Raw genomic sequence first — 25,043 nt, forward strand, 5'->3', positions numbered from 1 at the left:
TTTTTTTACTGAGTATCTACTATGTGCCATTGCTTCACACAGACATTATCTCATTTATTTATCACCAAGCAATATCTATGGGCTAGATATTACTATTTTCCAGCTGATAAAACTGAGACATAAAGAGGTTATATGATTTTCCCAAAGTCACACAGCTATTATATATGATACTTTTAATGTATTGTTGAATTCAGTTTGCTAATATTTTGTTGAGGATTTTTGCATCTGTATTCATCAATGATATTGGCCTGTAATTTTCTTTTTATGTGGTGTCTTTGTTTGGTTTAAGTATCAGAATGATATTGGCTTCATAGAATGAGTTTGGAAGCATTCTATCCTCTTCTCTTTCATTTTGGAGTAGTTTGAGAATGATCAAAGATAACCTTTCTCTAACTGTTTGGCAGAATTCACCTGTGAAGCTGTCTGGCCCTGAACTTTTGTTTGTTGGGGGTTTTTAAATTACTGATTCAATTTCATCACTGGTAATTGGTCTGTACATATTTTCTATTTCTTCCTGATTCATTCTTGGGATACTGTATGTTTCTGGGAATTTATTTCTTCTAAGTTGTCCATATTATTGGTGCATAGTTGTTTGTAGTAATCTCTTATGAGCCTTTGTGTTTCAGTGGTATCAGTTGTAACTTCTTTCATTTCTGATTTTATATATTTGAGCCCTTTCTCTTTTTTTCTTGATGAATCTGGATAAAGTTTTATCAATTTTGTTTATCTTTTCAAAGAACCACCTCTTAGTTTCATTAATCTTTCATGTTTTTATTTTTTGGTCTTTATTTCATTAATTTCTTCTCTGATCTTTATGATTTCTTTCCTTCTATTAACTTCTGGTTTTGTTCTTCTTTTTCTAGTTCTTTTAGATGTAAGGTTAGATTGTTTGAGATTTTTCTCATGTTCTAGGGAAGGATTGTACCTCTATAAATTTCCCTCTTAGAGCTGCTTTTGCTGTGTCCCATAGGTTTTGGGTCATTGTGTTTTCATTCTCATTTGTCTCTAGGTATTTTTTTGATTTCCTCTTTGATTTCTTCACTGATCCATTAGTTGTTTAGTAGCATATTCTTTAGCCTTCCCATGTTTGTGTTTTTTGCAGTTTTTTCTCATAATGTTGTGATTGGAAAGATGTTTGATATGATTTCAATCTTATTAAATTTATTGACAATTGTTTTGTGGCCTAGCATGTGATCTATCCTGGAGAACGTTCCACATGCACTTGAAAAGAATGTGTATTCAGCTACTTTTGGATGGAATGTACTCTATGTTTAACTCCATCTGGTTTAATGTGTCATTTAAGGTCAGTGTTTTCATATTGATCTTCTGTCTGGATGATCTATCTTTGATGTAAATGGGGTGTTAAAGTCCCCTACTGTTATTGTGTTACTGTCAATTTCTCCCTTTATGTCTGTTATTATTTGCTTTATATATTTAAGTGTTCCTACAATTGTTTTATCTTCTTTTTGGATGGATCTCTTCATCATTATGCACTGTCCTTCCTTGTCTCTTGTTACAGTCCTTGTTTTAAAGTCTATTTAGTCTAAGTATTGCTACCTGGCTTTCTTTTGATTTCCATTTGAATGGAATACCTTTTCCATCTCCTCACTTTCAGTCTGTACGTGTCCCTAGATCTGAAGTGGGTCTCTTGTAGAGTCTTGTTTTTGTATCCATTCAGCCACCATATATCTTTCAATTGGAGCATTTAGTCTATTTACATTTAAAGTAATTATTAATAAATATGTATTTATTACCATTTGTTCATCGTTTGCTGTTGTAGTTCTTTTTTGCTCCTTTCTTCTTTTGCTCTCTTCCCTTGTGACTTGATGGCTATCGTTATGTTATTTTGGGTTCCTTTCTCCTTTTTTTGTGTGTGTATATATTATTTTTGGTTTGTGATTACCATGAGTTGTGTATATCTGTGTCCATATATATATATTTTTTTCTCACAGGTGGGCATTTTATTTTCCCACTTTTTACTGCCCAACTTCTGTGCATCTTCCTATGTTTGTGGACTACCCCACCTTTGAGGTGGAAATTTCCTCTCCTATACAGATTTTTTTTAATTGAAGTATAACTTCTTTACAATGTTGTATTATTTTCTGCTGTACACCGAGGTGAATCAGCTATATGTATAGCCCTCCCTCTTGGACCTCCTTCCCACCCACCCCCCATCCAACCCATCTAGGTCATCACAGAGCACTGAGCTGACCTCCTCATGCTATAACAGGGAAAGATAACAGGTTCCCACTAGCTAGCTATTTTACACATAGTAGTGTATATATGTCAATCCTAATCTCCCAATTCATCCCACACTCCCCTTCCCCACCATGTCCACCTGCCCATTCTCTACGTCTGCATCTCTATTGCTGCCCTACAAAGAGGTTCATCTGTACCATTTTTTTAGATTCCACATATATGTGTTAATATACAATATTTGTTTTTCTCTTTCTGACTTACTTCACTCTGTATGACAGACTCTAGGCCCATCCACATCTCTATAAATGACCCAATTTCATTCTTTTTATGGCTGAGTAATATTCCATTTACATTTAAAGTAATTATTTTTAAAATTTTTAAAAATTTTATTTTTTGGCTGAGTCAGGTCTTAGTTGCAGCATGTGGGATCTTCGTTGAGGCATGTGGGTTTCTCTCTAGTTGTAGCGTGAGAGTTTTCTCTTTTCTAGCTGTGATGCATGGGCTCCAGAGTGCATGGGCTTTGTAGTTTGTGGCACGCAGGCTCTCTAGTTGAGGTGCATGAGCTCAGTAGTTTTGGCATGCATGCTCAGTTGCCCCATGGCATGTGGGATCTTAGTTCCCTGACCAGGGATTGAACCAGAGTACCCTGCATTGTAAGGCAGATTGTTTACCACTGGACCACCAGGGAAGTCCCTAAAGTAATTATTGATAAATATGTATTTATTACCATTTGTTCACTGTTTTCTGGTAGTTTTTGAAGTTCTTTTTTTTTTTTCCTTTCTTCTTTTGCCCTCCTCCTTTGTGATTTGATGGCTATCTTTATTTTTTTTTGGCTTTCTTTCTCCTTTTTTGTGTGTGTATCTATTATAGGTTTTTGGTTTGTGATTACCATGAGGTGTGTGTGTCTACATGTATGTTTTTTTAATTTGAAGATCCCTTAAGTTTGAAAGCATTCTAACAAACCTGCATTTGTACTTCTGCCACCATGTTTCATGGTTTTGATATATTTTACATCTTTTTGTTTTTTGAATCCCTTAACTCCTTATTGTGAATTTAGATATTTTACTACTTTTGTCTTATATACATGGTTGATCTACTACCTTTATTGTGCATTTATACATGGTTGATCTACTAGCTTTACTGTGTGTTTGGATTTTTCCTTTCATAATTTTTATATTTTTGGTTGTGGTATTTTCTTTTCCACTTAGAGAAGTCCCTCTAACATTTCTTGTAAAGTTGGTTTAGTGGTGCTGAGCTCTTTTACCTTTGCTTGTCTGTAACCTCTATACCTACTTCAAATCTGAATGATAGCCTTGCCAGGTGGAGTAATTTTGGTTGTAGGTTTTTTTCCATTTATTACTTTGAATATATTCTGCCACACCCTTCTGGCCTGCAAAGTTTCTGCTGAAAAGTCAGCTGATAGTCTTATGGGAGTTCCCTTGCATGTAACTAGTGGGTTTTCCCTTGCTGTTTTTAAGATTCTCTTTTATCCTTAATTTTTTCTATTTTAGTTATAATGTGTCTTGTTGTGGACCTCTTGGGGTTTATCTTGTTTTGGACTCTCTATGCTTCCTGGACCTGGATGACTGTTTCCTCCTCCAGGTTAGGGAAGTTTTCAAATATTACTTCCTTAAATAAATTCTCTGCTGGTTTCTCTCTTTTTTCTCCTTCTGGGACCCCCTATAATGCAAATGTTAGTATGCTTCATGTTGTCCTAGAAGTCTCCTAAGCTATCCTCATTTTTAAAATTCTTTTCTCTTTTCTCTGTTCAGCTTGGGTGATTTCCACTATGCTGTCTTCCTTAAATGTTTGATAGAATTAACCAGTGGACAAATCTGGGTCTGGTGTTTTCTACTTTGAAAGGTGAATTATTCATTAAATTTCTTTAATAGCTATCGATCTATTCATATTGTCTATTTCTCCTTATGTGAGGTTTGGTAGGTTTTATCTTTCAAGGAATCAATCCATTTTATTTAGGTTATCAAATTTGTGAGCATAACATTATTCATAATATTTGTTCATTATCATTTTAGTGTCCACGGAATCAGTAGTGATGACCCGTCTTTCATTTCTGATATTAGTATTTTGTGTTCTCTGTCTCTCTCATTGCTGCTACCCAGCATCACAGGACAGAGTGAGTATCATACAGTGTATCACTAGCCTGGGGAAAGATCAAAATTCAAAATTAGTAGTATGGTTTCTACTGAATATGTACCACTTTTGCACCATCATAAAGATGAAAAATTGTAAGTCAAACCATCATAAGTCAGGGACCATGTGTTTGTGTGTGTGTGTGTGTGTGTGTGTGTGTGTGTGTGTGTGTGTAATTTTTAGCCAGGAGAAAATTATGCAAAACTAATGTTGTCTTTCAGGCTGAACAATTTAGGGTAACATCTGTTTTCTCATCTAACTCAGTATAATCAGGAGACAGGTTGGGGACCAATAATTTTTTCTCTACTTTCCATTTGGTGTGGGGCACTAAAATTTAGAAGACCAATTATATACAATTCTTACAAAATTTAAACATGGATTTTTGATTTAATAAAAGCTAGCTAGGAAAGGTCATCTGTTGTTTAACTCAGATTCACCACATTTTTTTCTCTGAATTTACCTGGAAGATATTTAATATGAAAATCATATATTTGAGGAATTTTTTTAAAACTTCTGTTTTATGACTAACAAATCACCTGACTTTTACACTTTTACATTACATAGAAAGGAAACATAGTTTGGTATCATTTTCCCAGTTATAATGTAAGCTGTTTTACTTATTGAGTGTCTATAAGAAAATAAATCCTAAGATACTTTCTGATTTAAAATTAACTATTTGAAGTTTATTCACTTCATCTATTTCATAAATAATCAATATTCAACAACTGTTTAACATTATAGAGTGAGAAGTTGTGAACTGATATATAGAGAATGTTGAAGACTAATTTTTTTTTTATAGGCAGAACTTCTAGATGCTGCTGCTGGCATTAATGTACGATTCAGATTAGGTGGTGTAAGTATGGATAAATTCTTATTTAGTACTTTTAAAGCACATTTACATGAAATTTAAAAGATGTAATTTTAAAAAACATAAACCATTTTTCTAATTAAATTGAAATGGTCCTTTGAACTTTTCCAACTATAGGTTAAATTTCCACCTGAAATATACTATAAAATTTTCACTCACAGACATATTGAAGATCTGTGTGCTAATAGCCCTAGAGATTACACAAAACTTCCAGCAAAACATACATCTCATATTAAAAGTGATAATCTTCAGGAAGAGGATTATAGTGGCTGGTATCGTCGTACAGAGAACAATGGCTGGAGGCCTGTTTCTGATAAAGTAAGAAAAGATAAACATTAATAATTTTGAATATTATGTGCTTACAAACCTATCTGTCTTTCTGAAAATTAATTTTTAGATTATTTTTAAAAATAATGAATCCTACTAATTTAACTGATAAAATTTACTTAACTATTCTGTGGTTACTAATATACTTCAAGATACAGCAATATATCTTTTTTTTTTTACATTTACTTCTACTTTTAATAGTCATCTTTGAATCTAGGCTATCTTTAGATACTCTGTGGCATTCAGCTATTACCCATCTTTATAACAAAGCAAATCTGAAGATGTTGTTGATTCTATATTAATCCTTGAACAAGTGGTGAGGGTTCTTGAGAATAATATGCCATTTTCTCTATAGAGCTTGTAACAGCCGACACTAGTGGGAGATCATTTGGGTTTTCATGATGTTGGAAAATTTAACATGTGCTCATATGAACAGAATGATTTTAAATATATATAGTTCCTAATGCATATATGTGATTCTAGGACTTTTCTATAGACACCCATGTTTAATCTTTTTGTGGAAATAATTTCTATCTAAGGATATTTGTAAGCTTATATTTTTAAAGTTAACATTATCTGGTTCTATAGCTCTGGATATTTGTTTATATAGCTGCAAGTATCTTCATTCAAATCCTCAGTCTCTGGTATACAGATTGTAGAATGTAGTATACTGAATATACTAAGTATGAAAAGTGAAAATGATAAAAGTGTGAATTCATTCATTCATTCAACAAACTTTATTGCATACCAACCAGATGTCAGGCATTGTACTAGATGCTTGGGAAGCGATAGTACATAAGAATAGTCCTTCCTCTCAAGTAGTTTGCTTTTAATTAAGGAGAAAGTCAAGTAAACAGGATATTTCAGTACAGTGCAGTGAATATGTGATTTAATAGAGGCAAGTTCAGAGTGCTGTGGGGGATAACAAACTTTCCTCTTTGTTATTTAATGTGTATGTGGTGAGGGAGGAAGAATGAATTGGAAATAGGAAAACAGGCAATCAGTATAAAGTGTCAAACAGGAGAAACCACAAAGTCTTGGGACACAATGGTGAGATTTCTGTATTCTTTGAGTGTGCCCATATTCCTTGAGGATTAGAGTCTTCAAAAGTCAATAGCACCTACTGGTCAGATCTGTTCTTATGAGAAACTAAAACACTCTTAGAATATGTCTATTCATTTATTCATTCAACAAATACTTATTAAATAGTACCTCAGTACACTAATTTTCCTATGGCATATGCCTCTTAAGGTTCAATGTGCCATTCACTTAATTAGAAATATCTTAAAAGGGTCTATCCTCTCCTCTATTTCTATCTTGGCATATTCCTACTGAACACATAGAAGTTCTTTTCTATAGTCAGATAACTTCATAATCAGTAATCCAATATTTTGTGTATTCATTTTTCATTTCTCAATAGTTTTGGAAGTCTACTGAAAATGTAATGGTGGGAGACAAAAAGGAAAGTGAATTCCATTTCTCTAAATTAAAGAGAAGGCAAGATATAGAAAAGAAAAGAAAAATTAGAAAAATAGAATGGATGCAGCAAATGTAAGTTGATGAAATACTTAGACTTACTAAAGAAGTATACAGTCATTTTTTAGACTGCTATCACTACTAAAGTAACTACATGTTACTTTAAAAATAAGATGAAATATTACAGTATATTTTTTAAAATACAAGAAAGCAAATACATAATAAATGCCTGCTAGACACTGTTAATTTCTGGGATATAAACGGGAAAAGACAGGTTCTCTTTGACCACAAGGAAATCATAATCTTTTGGAACATGAGATATGAAAATCAGCATTTACTCATATATGAGATAAATTTAATATGACCCACTAGACCCACTCTATACCATTCTCAACCTTTCTTTCTCCCCTAAAGAAACTGACTTGTACAGATTACACTAAAAGTCATTCTGGACCCATCTAACAAATCTTAGAAGCAAGTCTCAAAAGAATCAAATTGTTTCCAAGTTTACTTGACAATGTATAAGAACAAAGCCCCCAAATATTTAAAGGAACACAATATACTCAAGTGGTCAAAATCTATAAAATTTACAATGTCTACCATATAGTAATCGATTACCAGGCACTCAAAGAAGCAGGAAAATATATCCCTGAGAAGAAAAAATAATATCAGCTAACTCACCAAAAATATCTTTTAAAAATAAAAATGGAGAGACATGAGGGGGAAGACTGCGGAAGAGTAAAATGCAGAGATCACCTTCCTCCCCAAAGATACATCAGAAATACATCTACACGTGGAACAACTCCTACAGAACACCCACTGAACGCTGGCAGAAGACCTCAGACCTCCCAAAAGGCAAGAAACTCCCCACGTACCTGGGTAGGGCAAATGAAAAAAGAATAAACAGAGACAAAAGAATAGGGACTGGACCCACACCAGCGGGAGGGAGCTGTGAAGGAGGAAAGGTTTCCACACACTAGGATGCCCCTTCGCAGGCGGAGACTGCGGGTGGTGGAGGGGGGAAGCTTCAAAGCCTCGGAGGAGAGCGCAGCAACAGGGTGCGGAGGGCAAAGCAGAGAGATTCCTGTACAGAGGATCGCTGCCGACCGGCACTCACCAGCCCGAGAGGCTTGTATGCTCAACCGCCGGGGTGGCTGGGGGCTGGGAGCTGAGGCTCGGGCTTTGGTCGGAGTTCAGGGAGAGGACTGGCTGCGTGAACACAGCCTGAAGGGGTTAGTGCACCACAGCTAGCCGGGACGGAGTCTAGGGGAAAGTCTGGACCTGCCGAAGAGGCAAGAGACTTTTTCTTCCCTCTTTGTTTCCTGGTGCGTGGGGAGAGGGGATTAAGAGCGCTGCTTAAAGGAGTTCCAGAGGTGGGTGCGAGCTGCGGCTAACAGTGCAGACCCCAGAGACGGGCATGAGACGCTAAGGCTGCTGCTGCCACCACCAAGAAGCCTCTGTACGAGCACAGGTCACTATCCACACCCCCCTTCTGGGGAGCCTGTGCAGCCTGCCGCTGCCAGTGTCCGGGGATCCAGGCACAACTTCCCCTGGAGAACACACGGTGTGCCTCAGGCTGGTGCAATGTCCTGCTGGCCTCTGCCACCGCAAGCTCGCCGCGCACTCCATGGGCCTTCCTCCCCGTGGCCTGAGTGAGCCACAGCCCCCGAATCAGTGGCTCCTTTAACCCCATTCTTTCTGAGCGAAGAACAGACGCCCTCTGGTGACCTACACGCAGAGGCGGGGCCAAATCCAGAGCTGAGGCCCGGATGCTATGTGAAGAATAGAAGGGAAATTTTTCCAAGCAGCCTCAGGAGCAGTGGATTAAAGCTCCACAATCAACTTGATGTACCCTGGATAGGTGGAATACCTGAATAGACAGCGAATCATCCCAAATTGAGGAGGTGGACTTTGAGAGCAAGATATATTGTTTTTTCCCCTTTTCCTCTTTTTCTGACTGTGTATGTGTATGCTTCTGTGTGAGATTTTGTCTGTATAGCTTTGCTTTCACCATTTGTCCTAGGGTTCTGTCCATCCATTTTGTTTTGTTTTGTTTTTACTTTTTTAAAAAAATTTTTCTTAATAATTATTTCTTACTTTTTATTTTAATAACTATTTTATTTTCTCTTACTTTATTTTATCCTCCTTCTTTCTTTCTTTCTACTTTTTCTCCCTTTTATTCTGAGCCATGTGGATGAAAGGCTCTTGGTGCTAAAGCCAGGAGTCAGTGCTGTGCCTCTGAGGTGGGAGAGCGAACTTCAGGACACTGGTCCACAAGAGACCTCCCAGCTCCACGTAATATCAAATGGCAAAAATCTCCCAGCGATCTCCATCTCAACACCAACACCCAGCTTCAGTCAACGACCAGCAAGCTACAGTGCTGGACACGCTATGCCAAACAACTAGCAAGACAGGAACACAACCACACCCATTAGCAGAGAGGCTGCCTAAAATCATAATAAGGCCACAGACACCCCAAAACACACCATCAGACATGGACCTGCCCACCAGAAAGACAAGATCCAGCATCATCCACCAGAACACAGGGACTAGTCTCCTCCACCAGGAAGCCTACACAACTCACTGAACCAACTTTAGCCACTGGAAACAGACACCAAAAACAACGGGAACTACGAACCTGCAGCCTGCAAAAAGGAGACCCCAAACACAGTAAGATAAGCAAAATGTCAAGAAAGAAAAACACACAGCAGGTGAAGTAGCAAGATAAAACCCACCAGACCTAACAAATGAAGAGGAAATAGGCAGTCTACCTGAAAAAGAATTCAGAAAAATGATAGTAAAGGTGATCCAAAATCTTGGAAACAGAATAGAGAAAATGCAAGAAACATTTAACAAGGACCTAGAAGAACTAAAGAGGAAACAAGCAACGATGAACAACACAATAAGTGAAATTAAAAATACTCTAGAAGGGATCAATAGCAGAATAACTGAGGCAGAAGAACGGATAAGTGACCTGGAAGATAAAATAGTGGAAATAACTACTGCAGAGAAGAATAAAGAAAAAAGAATGAAAAGAACTGAGGACAGTCTCAGAGACCTCTGGGAAAACATTAAACGAATGAACATTCGAATTATAGGGGTCCCAGAAGAAGAAGAGAAAAAGAAAGGGACTGAGAAAATATTTGAAGAGATTATAGTTGAAAACTTCCCTAATATGGGAAAGGAAATAGTTAATCAAGTCCAGGAAGCACAGAGAGTCCCATACAGGATAAATCCAAGGAGAAACACACCAAGACACATATTAATCAAACTGTCAAAAATTAAATACAAAGAAAACATATTAAAAGCAGCAAGAGAAAAACAACATATAACACACAAGGGAATCCCCGTAAGGTTAACAGCTGATCTTTCAGCAGAAACTCTGCAAGCCAGAAGGGACTGGCAGGACATACTTAACGTGATGAAGGAGAAAAACCTACAACCAAGATTACTCTACCCAGCAAGGATCTCATTCAGATTTGATGGAGAAATTAAAACCTTTACAGACAAGCAAAAGGTGAGAGAGTTCAGCACCACCAAACCAGCTTTACAACAAATGCTAAAGGAACATCTCTAGGCAAGAAACACAAGAGAAGGAAAAGACCTACAATAACAAACCCAAAACAATTAAGAAAATGGGAATAGGAACATACATGTAGATAATTACCTTAAATGTAAATGGATTAAATGCTCCCACCAAAAGATACAGACTGGCTGCATGGATAAAAAAACAAGACCCATATATATGCTGCCTACAAGAGACCCACTTCAGACCTAGGGACACATACAGACTGAAAGTGAGGGGATGGAAAAAGATATTCCATGCAAGTGGAAACCAAAAGAAAGCTGGCATAGCAATTCTCATATCAGACAAAATAGACTTTAAAATAAAGACTATTAGAAGAGACAAAGAAGGACACTACAAATTGATCAAGGGATCGATCCATGAAGAAGATATAACAATTGTAAATATTTATGCACCCAACATAGGAGCACCTCAATACATAAGGCAAATACTAACAGCCATAAAAGGGAAATCGACAGTTACACATTCATAGTAGGGGACTTTAACACCCCACTTTCACCAATAGACAGATCATCCAAAATGAAAATAAATAAGGAAACACAAGCTTTAAATGATACATTAAACAAGATGGACTTGTTTGATATTTGATATTTATAGGACATACCATCCCAAAACAACAGAATACACATTTTTCTCAAGTGCTCCTGGAACATTCTCCAGGATAGATCATATCTTGGGTCAAAAATCAAGCCTTGGTAAATTAAAGAAAACTGAAATTGTATCAAGTATCTTTTCCAACCACAACACTATGAGAATAGATATCGATTACAGGAAAAGATTTGTAACAAAATACAAACACATGGAGGCTAAACAATGCACTACTTAATAAGGAAGTGATCACTGCAGAAATCAAAGGAGAAATCAAAAAATACCTAGAAACAAATGACAATGGAGACACGATGACCCAATACCTATGGGATGCAGCAAAAGCAGTTCTAAGAGGGAAGTTTATAGCAATACAATCCTACCTTAAGAAACAGGAAATATCTCGAATAAACAACCTAACCTTGCACCTAAAGCAATTAGATAAAGAAGAACAAAAACACCCCAAAGTTAGCAGAAGGAAAGAAATCATAAAGATCAGATCAGAAATAATTGAAAAAGAAATGAAGGAAACGATAGCAAAGATCAATAAAACTAAACCCTGGTTCTTTGAGAAGATAAACAAAATTGAAAAACCATTAGCCAGACTCATCAAGAAAAAAAGGGAGAAGACTCAAATCAACAGAATTAGAAATGAAAAAGGAGAACTAACAACTGACACTGCAGAAATATAAAGGATCATGAGAGATTACTACAAGCTACTCTATGCCAATAAAATGGACAAACTGGAAGAAAGGGACAAATTCTTAGAAATGCACAACTGCCGAGACTGAACCAGGAAGAAATAGAAAATATGAACAGACCAATCACAAGCACTGAAATTGAAACTGTGATTAAAAATCTTCCAACACACAAAAGCCCAGGACCAGACGGCTTCACAGGCGAATTTTATCAAGCATTTAGAGAAGAGCTAACACCTATCTTTCTCAAACTCTTCCAAAATATAGCAGAGGGAGGAACACTCCCAAACTCATTCTATGAGGCCACCATCACCTTGATACCAAAACCAGACAAGGATGTCACAAAGAAAGAAAACTACAGGCCAATAGCACTGATGAACATAGTTGCAAAAATCCTCAACAGAATATTAGCAAACAGAATCCAACAGCACATTAAAAGGATCATACACCATGATCAAGTGGGGTTTATTCCAGGAATGCAAGGATTCTTCAATATATGCAAATCAATCAATGTGATAAACAATATTAACAAACTGAAGGAAAAAACCATATGATTGTCTCAATAGATGCAGAGCAAGCTTTCAACAAAATTCAACACCCATTTATGATAAAAATCCTGCAGAAAGCAAGCAGAGGGAACTTTCTTCAACATAATAAAGGCCATATATGACAAACCCACAGCCAACATTGTCCTCAACGGTGAAAAACTGAAAGCATTTCCACTAAGATCAGGAACAAGAGAAGGTTGCCCACTCTCACCACTCTCTCTCTATATATATATGTATTTTTTGCGATACGCAGGCCTCTCACTGTCGTGGCCTCTCCCGCTGTGGAGCACAGGCTCTGGATGCTCAGGCTCAGTGGCCATGGCGCACGGGCTTAGCCGCTCCACGGCATGTGGGATCTTTCTGGACTGGGGCAAGAACCCATGTCCCCTGCATCGGCAGGGGGACTCTCAACAACTGCACCACCAGGGAAGTCCCTCACCACTCTTATTCAACATAGTTTTGGAAGTTTTAGCCACAATAATCAGAGAAGAAAAGGAAATAAAAGGGATCCAAATCGGAAAAGAAGAAGTAAAGCTGTCACTGTTTGCAGATGACATGATACCATACATAGAGAATCCTAAAGATGCTACCAGAAAACTACTAGAGCTAATCAATGAATTTGGTAAAGTAGCAGGATACAAAATTAATGCACAGAAATCTCTGGTATTCCTATAAACTAATGATGAAAAATCTGAAAATGAAATCAAGAAAACACTCCCATTTACCATTGTAACAAAAAGAATAAAATATCTAGGAATAAACCTACCTAAGGAGACAAAAGACCTGTATGCAGAAAATTATAAGACACTGATGAAAGAAATTAAAGATGATAAAAATAGATGGAGAGATATACCATGTTCTTGGATTGGAAGAATCAACATTGTGAAAATGACTCTACTACACAAAGCAATCTACAGATTCAATGCAATCCCTATCAAACTACCACTGGCATTTTTCACAGAACTAGAACAAAAAATTTCACAATTTGTATGGAAACACAAAAGACCCTGAATAGTCAAAGCAATCTTGAGAATGAAAAACGGAGCTGGAGGAATCAGGCTCCCTGACTTCAGACTATACTACAAAGCTACAGTAATCAAGACAGTATGGTACTGCCACAAAAACAGAAAGATAGATCAATGGAACAGGATAGAAAGCCCAGAGATAAACCCACAGACGTATGGTCACCTTATCTTTGATAAAGGAGGCAGGAATGTATAGTGGAGAAAGGACAGCCTCTTCAATAAGTGGTGCTGGGAAAACTGGACAGGTACATGTAAAAGTATGAGATTAGAACATTCCCTAACACCATACACAAAAATAAGTTCAAAATGGATTAAAGACCTAAATGTAAGGCCAGAAACTATCAAACTCTTAGAGGAAAACATAAGCAAAACACTCTATGACATAAATCACAGCAAGATACTTTTTGACCCATCTCCTAGAGAAATGGAAATAAAAGCAAAAATAAACAAATTGGACCTAATGAAACTTCAAAGCTTTTGCACAGCAAAGGAAACCATAAACAAGACCAAAAGACAACCCTCAGAATGGGAGAAAATATTTGCAAATGAAAAAATTACCAAAGATTAATCTCCAAAATTTACAAGCAGCACATGCAGCTCAATAACAAAACCACAAACAACCCAATCCAAAAGTGGGCAGAAGACCTAAATAGACATTTCTCCAAAGAAGATATACAGATTGCCAACAAACACATGAAAGAATGCTCAACATCATTAATCATTAGAGAAATGCTAATCAAAACTACAGTGAAATATCATCTCATACCAGTCAGAATGGCCATCAGTAAAAAAATCTAGAAACAATAAATGCTGGAGAGGATGTGGAGAAAAGGGTACACTCTTGCACTGCTGATGGGAATATGAATTGGTACAGCCACTATGGAGAACAGTATGGAGGTTCCTTAAAAAACTACAAATAGAACTACCATATGACCCAGCAATCCCACTACTGGGCATATACCCTGAGAAAACCATAATTCAAAAAGAGTCATGTACCAAAATGTTCATTGAAGCTCTATTTACAATAGCCAGGACATGGAAACAACCTAAGTGTCCATCACCCGATGAATGGATAAAGAAGACATGGCACATATATACAATGGCACATATATACAACTCAGCCATAAAAAGAAACGAAATTGAGTTATTTGTAGTGAGGTGTATGGACCTAGACTCTGTCATACAGAGTGAAGTAAGTCAAAAAGAGAAAGATAAATACCGTATGCTAACACATATATATGGAATCTAAGGGAAAAAAAATGTCATAAAGTACCTAGGGGTAAGACCAGAATAAAGACACAGACCTACTAGAGAATGGACTTGAGGATATGGGGAGGGGGAAGGGTAAGCTGTGACAAAGTGAGAGAGTGGCATGGACATATATACACTACCAAACGTAGATTAGATTGCTAGTGGGAAGCAGCCGCATAGCAGAGGGAGATCAGCTCAGTGCTTTGTGACCACCTGGAGGGGTGGGATAGGGAGGGTGGGAGGGAGGGAGATGCAAGAGGGAAGAGATATGGGAACATATATATATGTATAACTGATTCACTTTGTTATAAAGCAGAAACTAACACACCATTGTAAAGCAATTGTACTCCAATAAAGATGAAAAAAAAATGGAAGAAAACATTTCAGACAGACAAAAGCTGAGTTCTATCACCATGAACGGACCAGCAGTATAAAGAACTTTTCTTCCTACTACTTTAATCTCTTTTTTTAAAATATTTATTTATTTGGCTGCACCGGGTCTTAGTTGTGGCACATGGGCTCCTTAGTTGTGGCATGAATGTGGGATCTAGTTCCCCAACCAGGGATAGAACGCAGTCTCCCTGCATTGGGAGCACAGCGTCTTATCCACTACGCCACCAGGGAAGTCCCTACACTTACTTTTTTTTTTTTTTTTTTGATTTAATAAAAAATGAAAATACAACATATTAAAATTGGGGGATGCAGCTAAAGAAGTACTTACAGGAATATTTATAGCATTTTCTATGAGGCAAGTGTTATTGGATATAAAACTACTCAAGGCTTATGAGAAAAAAAGATATTACAAGAAAATAAGAACCAATATCTCTCATGAACATAGATACATGATAATAAATAACATTATAAACAAATGGAGTTTATCCCAGGAATACAATATTGGTTTAACATTTGGAAATCAATCAATGCAATCCACCATATTAACAGACTTAAAAAACAAAACTGGATATGATCATCTCAAAAGATGCAGAGAAATTACTTACAAAATTACCATTTGTAATGAAAACTCTTGGCAAACTAGAAATAGATAAGAGCCTCCTCAACTTGATGAAGGGCATCTATAAAAAGTCTGCATCCAACATGATACTTAATGGTGAATGGCTGAATGCTTTCTCTCTAAGATCAGGAACAAGGCAAGGATGTCTGCACTCACCACTTCTTTACAACATTGCATTGAAGTCCTAGTCAGTGCAATAAGGGTGGCAGGGTAGAGTGGTAGGGGAGACACTGAGGTTGGAAAGGAAGAACTAAAACAGTCCTTGTTCACAGTTGACATGATCATCTAAGTACAGAATTCGAAGGAATCTACTAAAAAGCTACTGGAACTAATAGGTGAGTTTATCAAGGCTGTGAGGTACAGAAACCAGTTGCATTGCAACAAACAACAAAAACATTTACAGTAGCATCACAAAATATGAAATACCTAGGCCTAAATTGAGGGGAAAATCTACATGACCTGTACACTGAAAAGTAATAAATATTGCTGATAAAACTTACAGAAGACTTAATAAACAAATAGCCATAAGATATTAATGGAGCAGAAGACTCAATATTGTTAAGATGTCAGTTCTCTCCAAATTAATGTATACAGTCAATGTAATCACAATCAAAATTTCCAGCAGGGTTTTATGTGGAATTTGACAAGTTGATTTGAAAATTTGTATGTAAATACAAAGGAACTAGAATAATCAAAATAATTTTGGAAAAAAATTTGGAGAACTTACATTACCTCATTTTAAGACTTATTATAAAGCCACTGTAATCAAGACCCTGTGGGGGGTCCCTGGTGGAGAAGTGTTTACGAATTTGCCTGTCAATGCATGGGACATGGGTTCGACCCCTGGCCCAGGAAGATTCCGTATGCCATGGAGAAACTAAGCCTGTGTGCCAAAACTACTGAGACTGCACGCCTAGAGCCCGTGCTCTGTAACAAGAGAAGCCACCACAATGAGAAGCCCGTGCACCACAAGAGTAGCCCCCGTTCGCCGCAACTAAAGAAAGCCCGTGTGCAGCAACGAAGACCCAACACAGCCAAAACTAAAAATAAATAAAATAAATAATTTATTTTTAAAAAAGACATTGTGGTATTGGCATTAAGATAGACATACAGATCAATGGAACAGAATAGACAGTTGAGAAATAGACCCACACACATATTGTTAATTGAGTTTCAACACAGGTGCCACAGCAATTTAATTGGAAAAGGATATTCTTTATTTTATTTTATTTTATTTTATTTTGCAGTACGCGGGCCTCTCACTGTTGTGGCCTCTCCCGCTGTGGAGCACAGGCTCCGGACGCGCAGGCTCAGCGGCCATGGCTCACAGGCCTAGCCGCTCCGCACCATGTGGGATCTTCCTGGACCGGGGCACGAACCCGTGTCCCCTGCATCGGCAGGCAGACTCCCAACCACTGCGCCACCAGGGAAGCCCAGAAAAGAATATTCTTTTCAACAAATTGGATACTCAAATGCAGAGAAATGAATCTTGATCCTTATCTCGCATCATATATAAAATTCATCTGGAAAAGATCATAGATCTAAATATAAGAATTAACACCATAGTGCATACAACTCAATATCAAAAAAACAAACAACCCAGTCAAAAAGTGGGCAGAAGACTTAAATAGACATTTCTCCAAAGAAGACATACAGATGACCAACAGACACATGAAAAGATGCTCAACATCGCTAATTATTAGAGAAATGCAAATCAAAACCACAATGAGGTATCACCTCACACCTTTCAGGATGGCAATCACCAAAAAGTCTACAAATAATAGATGCTGGAGAGGGTGTGGAGAAAAGGAAACCCTCTACACTGTTGGTGGGAATGTAAATTGGTACAGCCACTATGGAAAACAGTATGGAGGTTCCTTAAACTAAAAATGAGCTACCATATGATCCAGCAATCCCATTCCTGAGCATATATCCAGCAAAGACAGAAACATTAATTTGAAAAGATACATGTACCCCAATGTTCATAGCCCCACTATTTACAATAGCCAGGGTATGGAAACAACCCAAGCCCATCAACAGATGATTGGTTTAAGAAGATGTGTGTGTGTATATATATATATATATATATATATATATATATATATATATATATACACACACACATATATAATGGAATATTAGCCATAAGAAAGAATAAAATAATGCCATTTGCAGTAACATGGATAGACCTAGAGAATATCATACTAAGTGAAATAAGTCAGACAGAGAAAAGACAAATATTACATGATATCCCTTATATGTGGCATCTAAAAATAATACAAATGAAACTATATACAAAACAGAATCAGAATTACAGACATAGAAAACAAACTTATGATTACCAAAGGGGAAAGTGTGGAGAGGGATAATTTAGGAAATGGGATTAACAGATACAAACTCGTATACATTAAATAGATAAGCAACAAGGATTTACTGTATAATATAGGGAACTATATTCAATATCTTATAATAACCTATAATGGAAAATAATGTGAAAAGTATGTATATATCTGAAAAATATCATAAAATAAAAACACTTTATGAGACCTTAAAAAAATCAGAGTTAACACCATAAAATATCCAAAAGTAAGCAAACAAGAAAATCTTAGTGACTTTGTTTCTGGCAAAGATTTCTTAAATAGGACACAGAACGCATGAAGTATAAAAGAAAAAATTGTTAAATTGCACTTCATCAAAGTTAAAAGCTTTTGCTCTCCTGAAAACACTTTTGCAAAAATAAAAATGCAAGTCACAGACAGGAAGAGAACATTTGCAAAATATGTACATGGTAAAAGTCTTGTATTTAGAATATGTAAAAAAAACCCTCAAAATTCAATGATAAGAATACAACCTAATTTTAAAATGGGCAAAAGATCTGAACACTCTACCAATGAATATACAGATAGCAAAAAAGCACAAGTGAACTAATGACTATGATCATTAGTCATTAGGAAAGTGCAAAACAAAACTGTAATGAGATACCACTGCACAACCACTAGAATGGCTAAAACAGTCTGTCATAGCAATTATTGGCATGGATATGGAGCAAATGCAAACTGGTACACACACTTTGGAAAACAGTTTGACAGGTTTTTTTAAATTTTACAAGTTACACACACCTACTATTAAATCCAGCCATTCTACTCAGATATTTACCCAAGAGAAATAAAAACATGTCTACAGAAAGGTTGTAATGCAAGTTGATAGCTGCTTTATTTCTAATAGCCCAAAACCAGAAACAACCCATCAACCCATCAACCCAAATGTCGATGGATAAACAAATTGTGATATATCTATATAAAGGAATACTACTCAGCAGTACAAAGGAAGGAATTGTTCATACATAACAACATGGATGAATCTCAAAATAATGATGCTGAATGAAAGCAACCAGTCAAGAAAGAGTACATATTATATGATTTCATTTACATAAAATTCTAGAAAATACAAAGAAATCTAGAATGACACAAAGCAGATGAGTAATTGTCTGGAGATGAGGGTGGGGGAAAGGAGGGAGGGAAGGATAACAAAGTAGCACAAGGAACTTTGGGGGGTGATGGATATGTTTTTTTTTTTTTATTATAGTGATTGGTTCACAGGTGTATACTTATGTCAAAACTGTTCAAATTGTACAGCTTAAATATAGTCTACTGTATATCACTTATACCTCACTAAGTTTAAAAAAAAAAATTTAAGAACATGATCAGACAATCAGAAGATCTCCATGGAGTAATCCTTCATCTCCTGTGGTTGCAGGGTGAGTTGGAGGCAATCCAAGGGCAAGTTGAAAGGGTCACAAAGTCATAGTGCTTGCAGTGCAATCAAAAGACCTAGACAGGTCTTGTGCACTAAGCTAGCTAAGGACATTAGTGGGGAAGAAGTGGAACGCTGAGAACTGGGATGGGGATATTTGGGCAGACATAGACAAAGCTGAGAACCTTGAGCCTTCAAACTCTCCTGCTGATGGAGGAAACCCTCCTCCCTGTTTTGAGGAAACCAGCCCTTCTCTGCATAAAAGCCTTTCAATGACTGCACCTGGCTCAGTTGCCCCACACACTTATGCTGATTCTCCTTAGGATTTCCCCACAACCATTTCCTCAATGCCTCCAGTCCACACTGAGACGTATCTCAGGACAGTCCAGACAGAGAGGAACAAGATCTACTCCAGGAGGAGATGACATTTATAAACCAAAAGAGTTTCGAGAATTTACCAATCCGTATTGCCAGGAGCTCAGAAGCATGTGTGAATGTGGATTCTAAGGTGTTCAGAAGTTGATTGGGCTGAATTTATTGATATGGCCACACTCACCTGAGATTAGGGATTTAATGTGCTAGCTTGAGTATCCAGAAATAAATGGTGCTTAAGGACTTCCCTGGAGATCCAGTGGTTAGGACTCTGAGCTTCCACCACAGGGGGCACGGGTTCTATCCCTGGTCAGGGAACTAAGATCCTGCAAGCAGCACAGTGCAGCCAAAAAAAAAACCAAACCAAACCAAAACAACAACAGAAATGGTGCTTGGTCTGTTAGTTTGGCTCATCAAAGCCTGAATTCAACCAAAGCTCTACAGTTACAAAATGCCTGAACTTCTCTAGTATACTGTAGAAAAGGATTTCTGAAGGCTTGGGGAATGCATATGTTTGTTCCTATTACGTGCAATATGTTTAGCCACCCACTGGCTATAACCGCAGTTCGACCCAGAGGATATCCTCTTCATCAGGTTATTAAGAAATTAGGGGAGCAGCAGAATTCTTGATGAATTTGTGGTGGTTATAGACTGAAGATGACAGTGGGGGAAATTGTGATGGAATTGGTTCCTTTAGTTCACTGGGAATAATGGAACTTTGAAGTGGTAGAAGTCAGGTGGTGACACAAATTGCAGCTAAGATTCCTCCAGATGTGGTTTCTTTAATGGAGCAAATCAACACTGTCCCTAGCATCTGTTAGACTGCTTTTGACCTGGCAAATGTGTTCTTTCCCATCCTGATCAGTAAACAAAAAGAGAAGAGTTTGCATTTACATGGAAATAACAGAGTGTATCTTTACATCTTTCTCTCAGAGCTATGTCAGCTTTCTTGCTCTTGTCCCCAGGGGCATGTTATCTCAGTTCCCATAAGACATCATGCCTGTCCTTTACGCTGGTGACCTTATACTGATTGACCATGGTGAGTAGAAAATGACAACTCCCTAGATGACTTAACAGGACAAATACACACTAGAAGGAGGGAGATAAACTCGGCAAAAAGTTAAGGGTCTGTCACATAGATGAACCTTATAAACATTTTGGGATATCCTTTCTAAAGTGAGAGACAAGATTCTGTACCTTGCACCTTGAAGACACACAACACTCTCTGGATTTGGGAGGTAAAATATACCACATTTGAGCATGCTGCTCCAACCCATTTACTAGGTAATTAATAAGGCTAGCAGGTGCCAGTGGGACATGGTGTAAGAAAAAACATGATAGCAGGTTCACAATGTGGTCAAGCTGCCCTACCACTTGGGCTTTATAGCCCAGCAGTCCCAACAGTATTGGAAATGTCTCTGGCAGACAGTGAAAAACCGTATGGAGCTTCTAAAGAGCCCTAATAGGAAGATCATAGCACACACCTCTAGGGTTTAGGAGGAAGGTAGTGCCCGTCTCTGTCAAAAATTATTTGAAAATTTGTTCCAGGCTTGCTACTGGGTCCTGGTAGAGACTGGAAGCTTGTCAGTAGGATACCAAGTGCTATGTGATTATGAACTGACCCGGATTTTATCTAATCCATTGAACCGTAAAACAGAGTATACAGCATCATTTCAGTATAAAGTAGATGTATATATATGAGAATGGGTCTGAGAAGGTCCAGAAGCCCAAAGGTAAGCTGTATGGGCAGGTGGCCCAGACTTCTTCAACACCTACTTATGCTACATTGACTCCTGTTCATCTCCATACTTCTGGCTTCATGAGGAGTCACTTGTGACATGTTAACAGAGGGAGAGTATATTAGGTCTAATTCACTGTGGATCTGCACAGGATGCTGGCAACATCCAAAACCAGATAGTCACTAGATTACAATCCCTCAATTGGCCCAGAAAATGGTGAAAGGATATTCTCCCAGTGAGCACAACTGGAGGAAGCTCCACTTCATATACAAGGGGGGTTGGGATCTAATTGACTGTGGGCAGTAGCTAAAAGTTTCTCAGCTGATTGGGGACTTGGAAATAAGTTGGAAAACGTGATTAGGTCTGGGGAGAGATATACTCAGAATGGGCACTAAATATATTGGCGTCCTTGTGAATGTCCTCCAAAGGGCTTAGATAAGGCAAAAAGCTGTCAGTAGTCAGATGGATAAGATGATCCATCCCGTGGATGTCAGCATTTTCCGCCACTACTCAGTGATTGCCCAAAGTGGCCAGGGTTACAGAGATGGCAATACCATTCATTATAGAATGCCTTATCCATCATCATTTTATTACATACAACATTATCTACAACCAGGAGACCCATGTACAGCAAAGGAATTGTGGTAATGGGCTCAGAACAACAAAATACACTCGTCGTTACCTAGAAACAGCTGGCTTTGACAGAATGGTGGTAAGACTTGCTGAAGCTCAGGTATAGCACCAGCTGGGAGCCATCTAGTAATAAGCCAATGCACATGAATAATAATCTTTTTTATTTCTTCTCTCTTTCCTATGTTTATTTATTCTCAAAACAATCCTCATCCATAACTGAGCTCTGTATTTCTAATTATATGGCCATTTCCATCTCAAACTCAACAGGTCCAAAACTGAATTTCTTATCTTTCGCATCATAAAAGTGGTTTCCTTTCAGTATTCCTCCTGGCCTCAGCTTATCTAGTCATCCAAGCCAGAAATGTAGATGTTGTCCTAGCCTTCTTACCTTTCATAAGCTCTTACGTGTAATGTGTCATTAGGTTCTATTAACTGTGCTTCCAAAGTATCTCCCAAGTCTGACATTTCTCTCACTCCCCACTGTAGCATCTCATCATTCTCAACTCTACTTCACCTGCCAAGTCCTTCTAATTGGTCTCTTTTTTTTTTGCGATACGCGGGCCTCTCACTGCTGTGGCCTCTCCCGTCACGGAGCACAGGCTCCGGACGCGCAGGCCCAGCAGCCATGGCCCACGGGCCCAGCTGCTCCGCGGCACATGGGACCCTCCCAGACCGGGGCACGAACCCGTGTCCCCCACATCGGCAGGCGGACTCCCAACCACTGCACCAGCAGGGAAGCCCTAATTGGTCTCTTTGTCTCTAATATCTTCTCCATCTCTCTATAAAGACAGAGGTGATTTTTTAAAACATAAATCATTTCCTTACCTGAAACATGTTAGGGAATCCCCATCACCTACATCGCACATGATATTCTTTATCCTTAGGTTGCTCTTTTCTGGCTCCAGCTACATGGCAACAAGATCTTCATCTTTTGATACTTGGCTCAAATATCTCCTTCTGAAGCCTTCCCTGACATACCTAGACATAGTTAAGCACTTCCTTTTGATGTGCCCCATAGATCTTCTATATACTCAATTGTCATGTTTTTGCAATTATCTGTATATTTGTCTGCCATCTCCACTAGGACTCTTAGTGCCTAAAGAACAGAGATTCTGTTCTATTTCTTAATTAGCACTGGGCCTCAGACACAGTAGATGCTTAATGAATATATGTTGCTTGCTTGCTGAATGAATGAATGCATTAATCCTTATGGCTGAGTGTCATTTCCTTTTTGTAAGGTTGCAGGGGATGAATGAGAAATTTTACTTTGTGTGCTTTGGTAATTGATGGCATTTAAACCCTTCCATTTGACTGTTGCTGAGAATCAACAGTTAACAAAATCAACAAAACCTTGATTTTTTTTAACCTCTGTCTTACTAAAAGAATTCTGATTTTCACATCTGTTCCTTTCCTGTGTACCTACAGATCTTAGCTCTCCTTGACCTCATTTCCAATTTCAACCTTGGTTCTTACTAGGTCTTTGCATTTAAACTTCTCTCTCTGTCATGATATTTAGAAAAAGTTTAATTTAAAAATTTAAACATTAAATTTTTTAGTTTAGAAAAAATATGAGAACATTTTAAAGTGAATATATTGCAATATTATTTATAGTCAAATTTTATATTGTATTTGTTTTCTTTTTAAAATACCACTCTATTTATAAAACAAGTTATGAGTATTATAAAGCGATCTTTATTTCTGATCACTATTGTATTTGAAATTCTGTTCGTACTTGCTAACTTGTTTTATGACTATTATAGACCACTCAATAGTGACTAATTTTTAAAGAGTTCAAAACAGAATTACATTATTGAAATAAGTTTTATAATTCTCTTTCAGCAAAGTATGAGAGCAAAAATAGATATTCTCTATTCCCTGAACATAATAGACACCCATGTTTTAAATGAATGAATGAATGAATGATGGTACCCAGTGGCCCAGATTTATTAATTAATTCTCATGCCACAACAAAAATGCATTTAGAAATCAAAAATGCTGGAAGGCTGGGGGTGAATGCATTTTTTATGAATTCCTCCGTGTTTTACCTTCCCAAATATACAAACACCTAAGATTAGAGCTGGAAACCTGGATGCTGTTCCTTTTTTTTTAATCTCATGGATTATATCCATTTAAAGTCTGACAAAGCAGAAACTTCATGAGTGCAGGGACATATCTTGTTACTGTCCTATTTCTTGCCACAGGATTATATAAGCCTTCTTTTATTGAATGTTTACTATGTGCTAGTCTTTGTCCTAAATGCTTTACAGGGATTTACACTTCTAAACCTCTCAAGAAAGCTAGGAGGAAGTAGTGGATTTTTTTGAAGTATAATTGATTTACAATATTATATTAGTTTCAAGTGTACAACATAGTGATTCAATATTTTTAAAGATTATACTCCATTTAATGTTATTATAAAACAATGGCTATATTTTCCTGTGCTGTACGATATATCCTTGTTGCTTATCCATTTTATACATAGTAGTTTGTCTCTCTTAATCCCCTACCCCTACATTGCCCCTCCCCCTTCCCTCTCCTCACTGGTAACCTACTAGTTTGTTCTCTATATCTGTGGGTCTGTTTCTCTTTTGTTATATACATTCACTTGTTTTAGTTTTTAGATTCCACATATAAGTGATAACATAGAGTATTTGTCTTTCTCTGTCTGACTTATTTCACTTAGCATAATACTTTCTAGGTCCATTCATCTTTTTGCAAACAGTTGAATTTCATTCTTTTTTATGGCTAATATTGCATTGTGTGTATATATATATATATATATATATATATATATATATATATATATACCACATCATTATA

At 37.3% G+C, this 25,043-nt stretch overlaps 1 protein-coding gene across 1 annotated transcript in view; it reads left to right on the forward strand.

The window, feature by feature from the left end:
* The window catches only part of LOC309965904 (protein MFI), a gene marked incomplete at both ends in the record, with an annotated part of 90,053 nt that overhangs the window by 53,164 nt on the left and 11,846 nt on the right, over positions 1-25,043 (forward strand). Inside the window, 2 exon segments of the mRNA XM_082845742.1 lie at positions 5,336-5,536; positions 6,966-7,096. Of these exon segments, the coding sequence (XP_082701868.1) occupies positions 5,336-5,536; positions 6,966-7,096 (332 nt within the window).

The sequence above is a fragment of the Leucopleurus acutus genome (assembly GCF_964270905.1).
Source record: "Leucopleurus acutus genome assembly, chromosome: 8".
Lineage (NCBI taxonomy): Eukaryota > Metazoa > Chordata > Mammalia > Artiodactyla > Delphinidae > Leucopleurus > Leucopleurus acutus.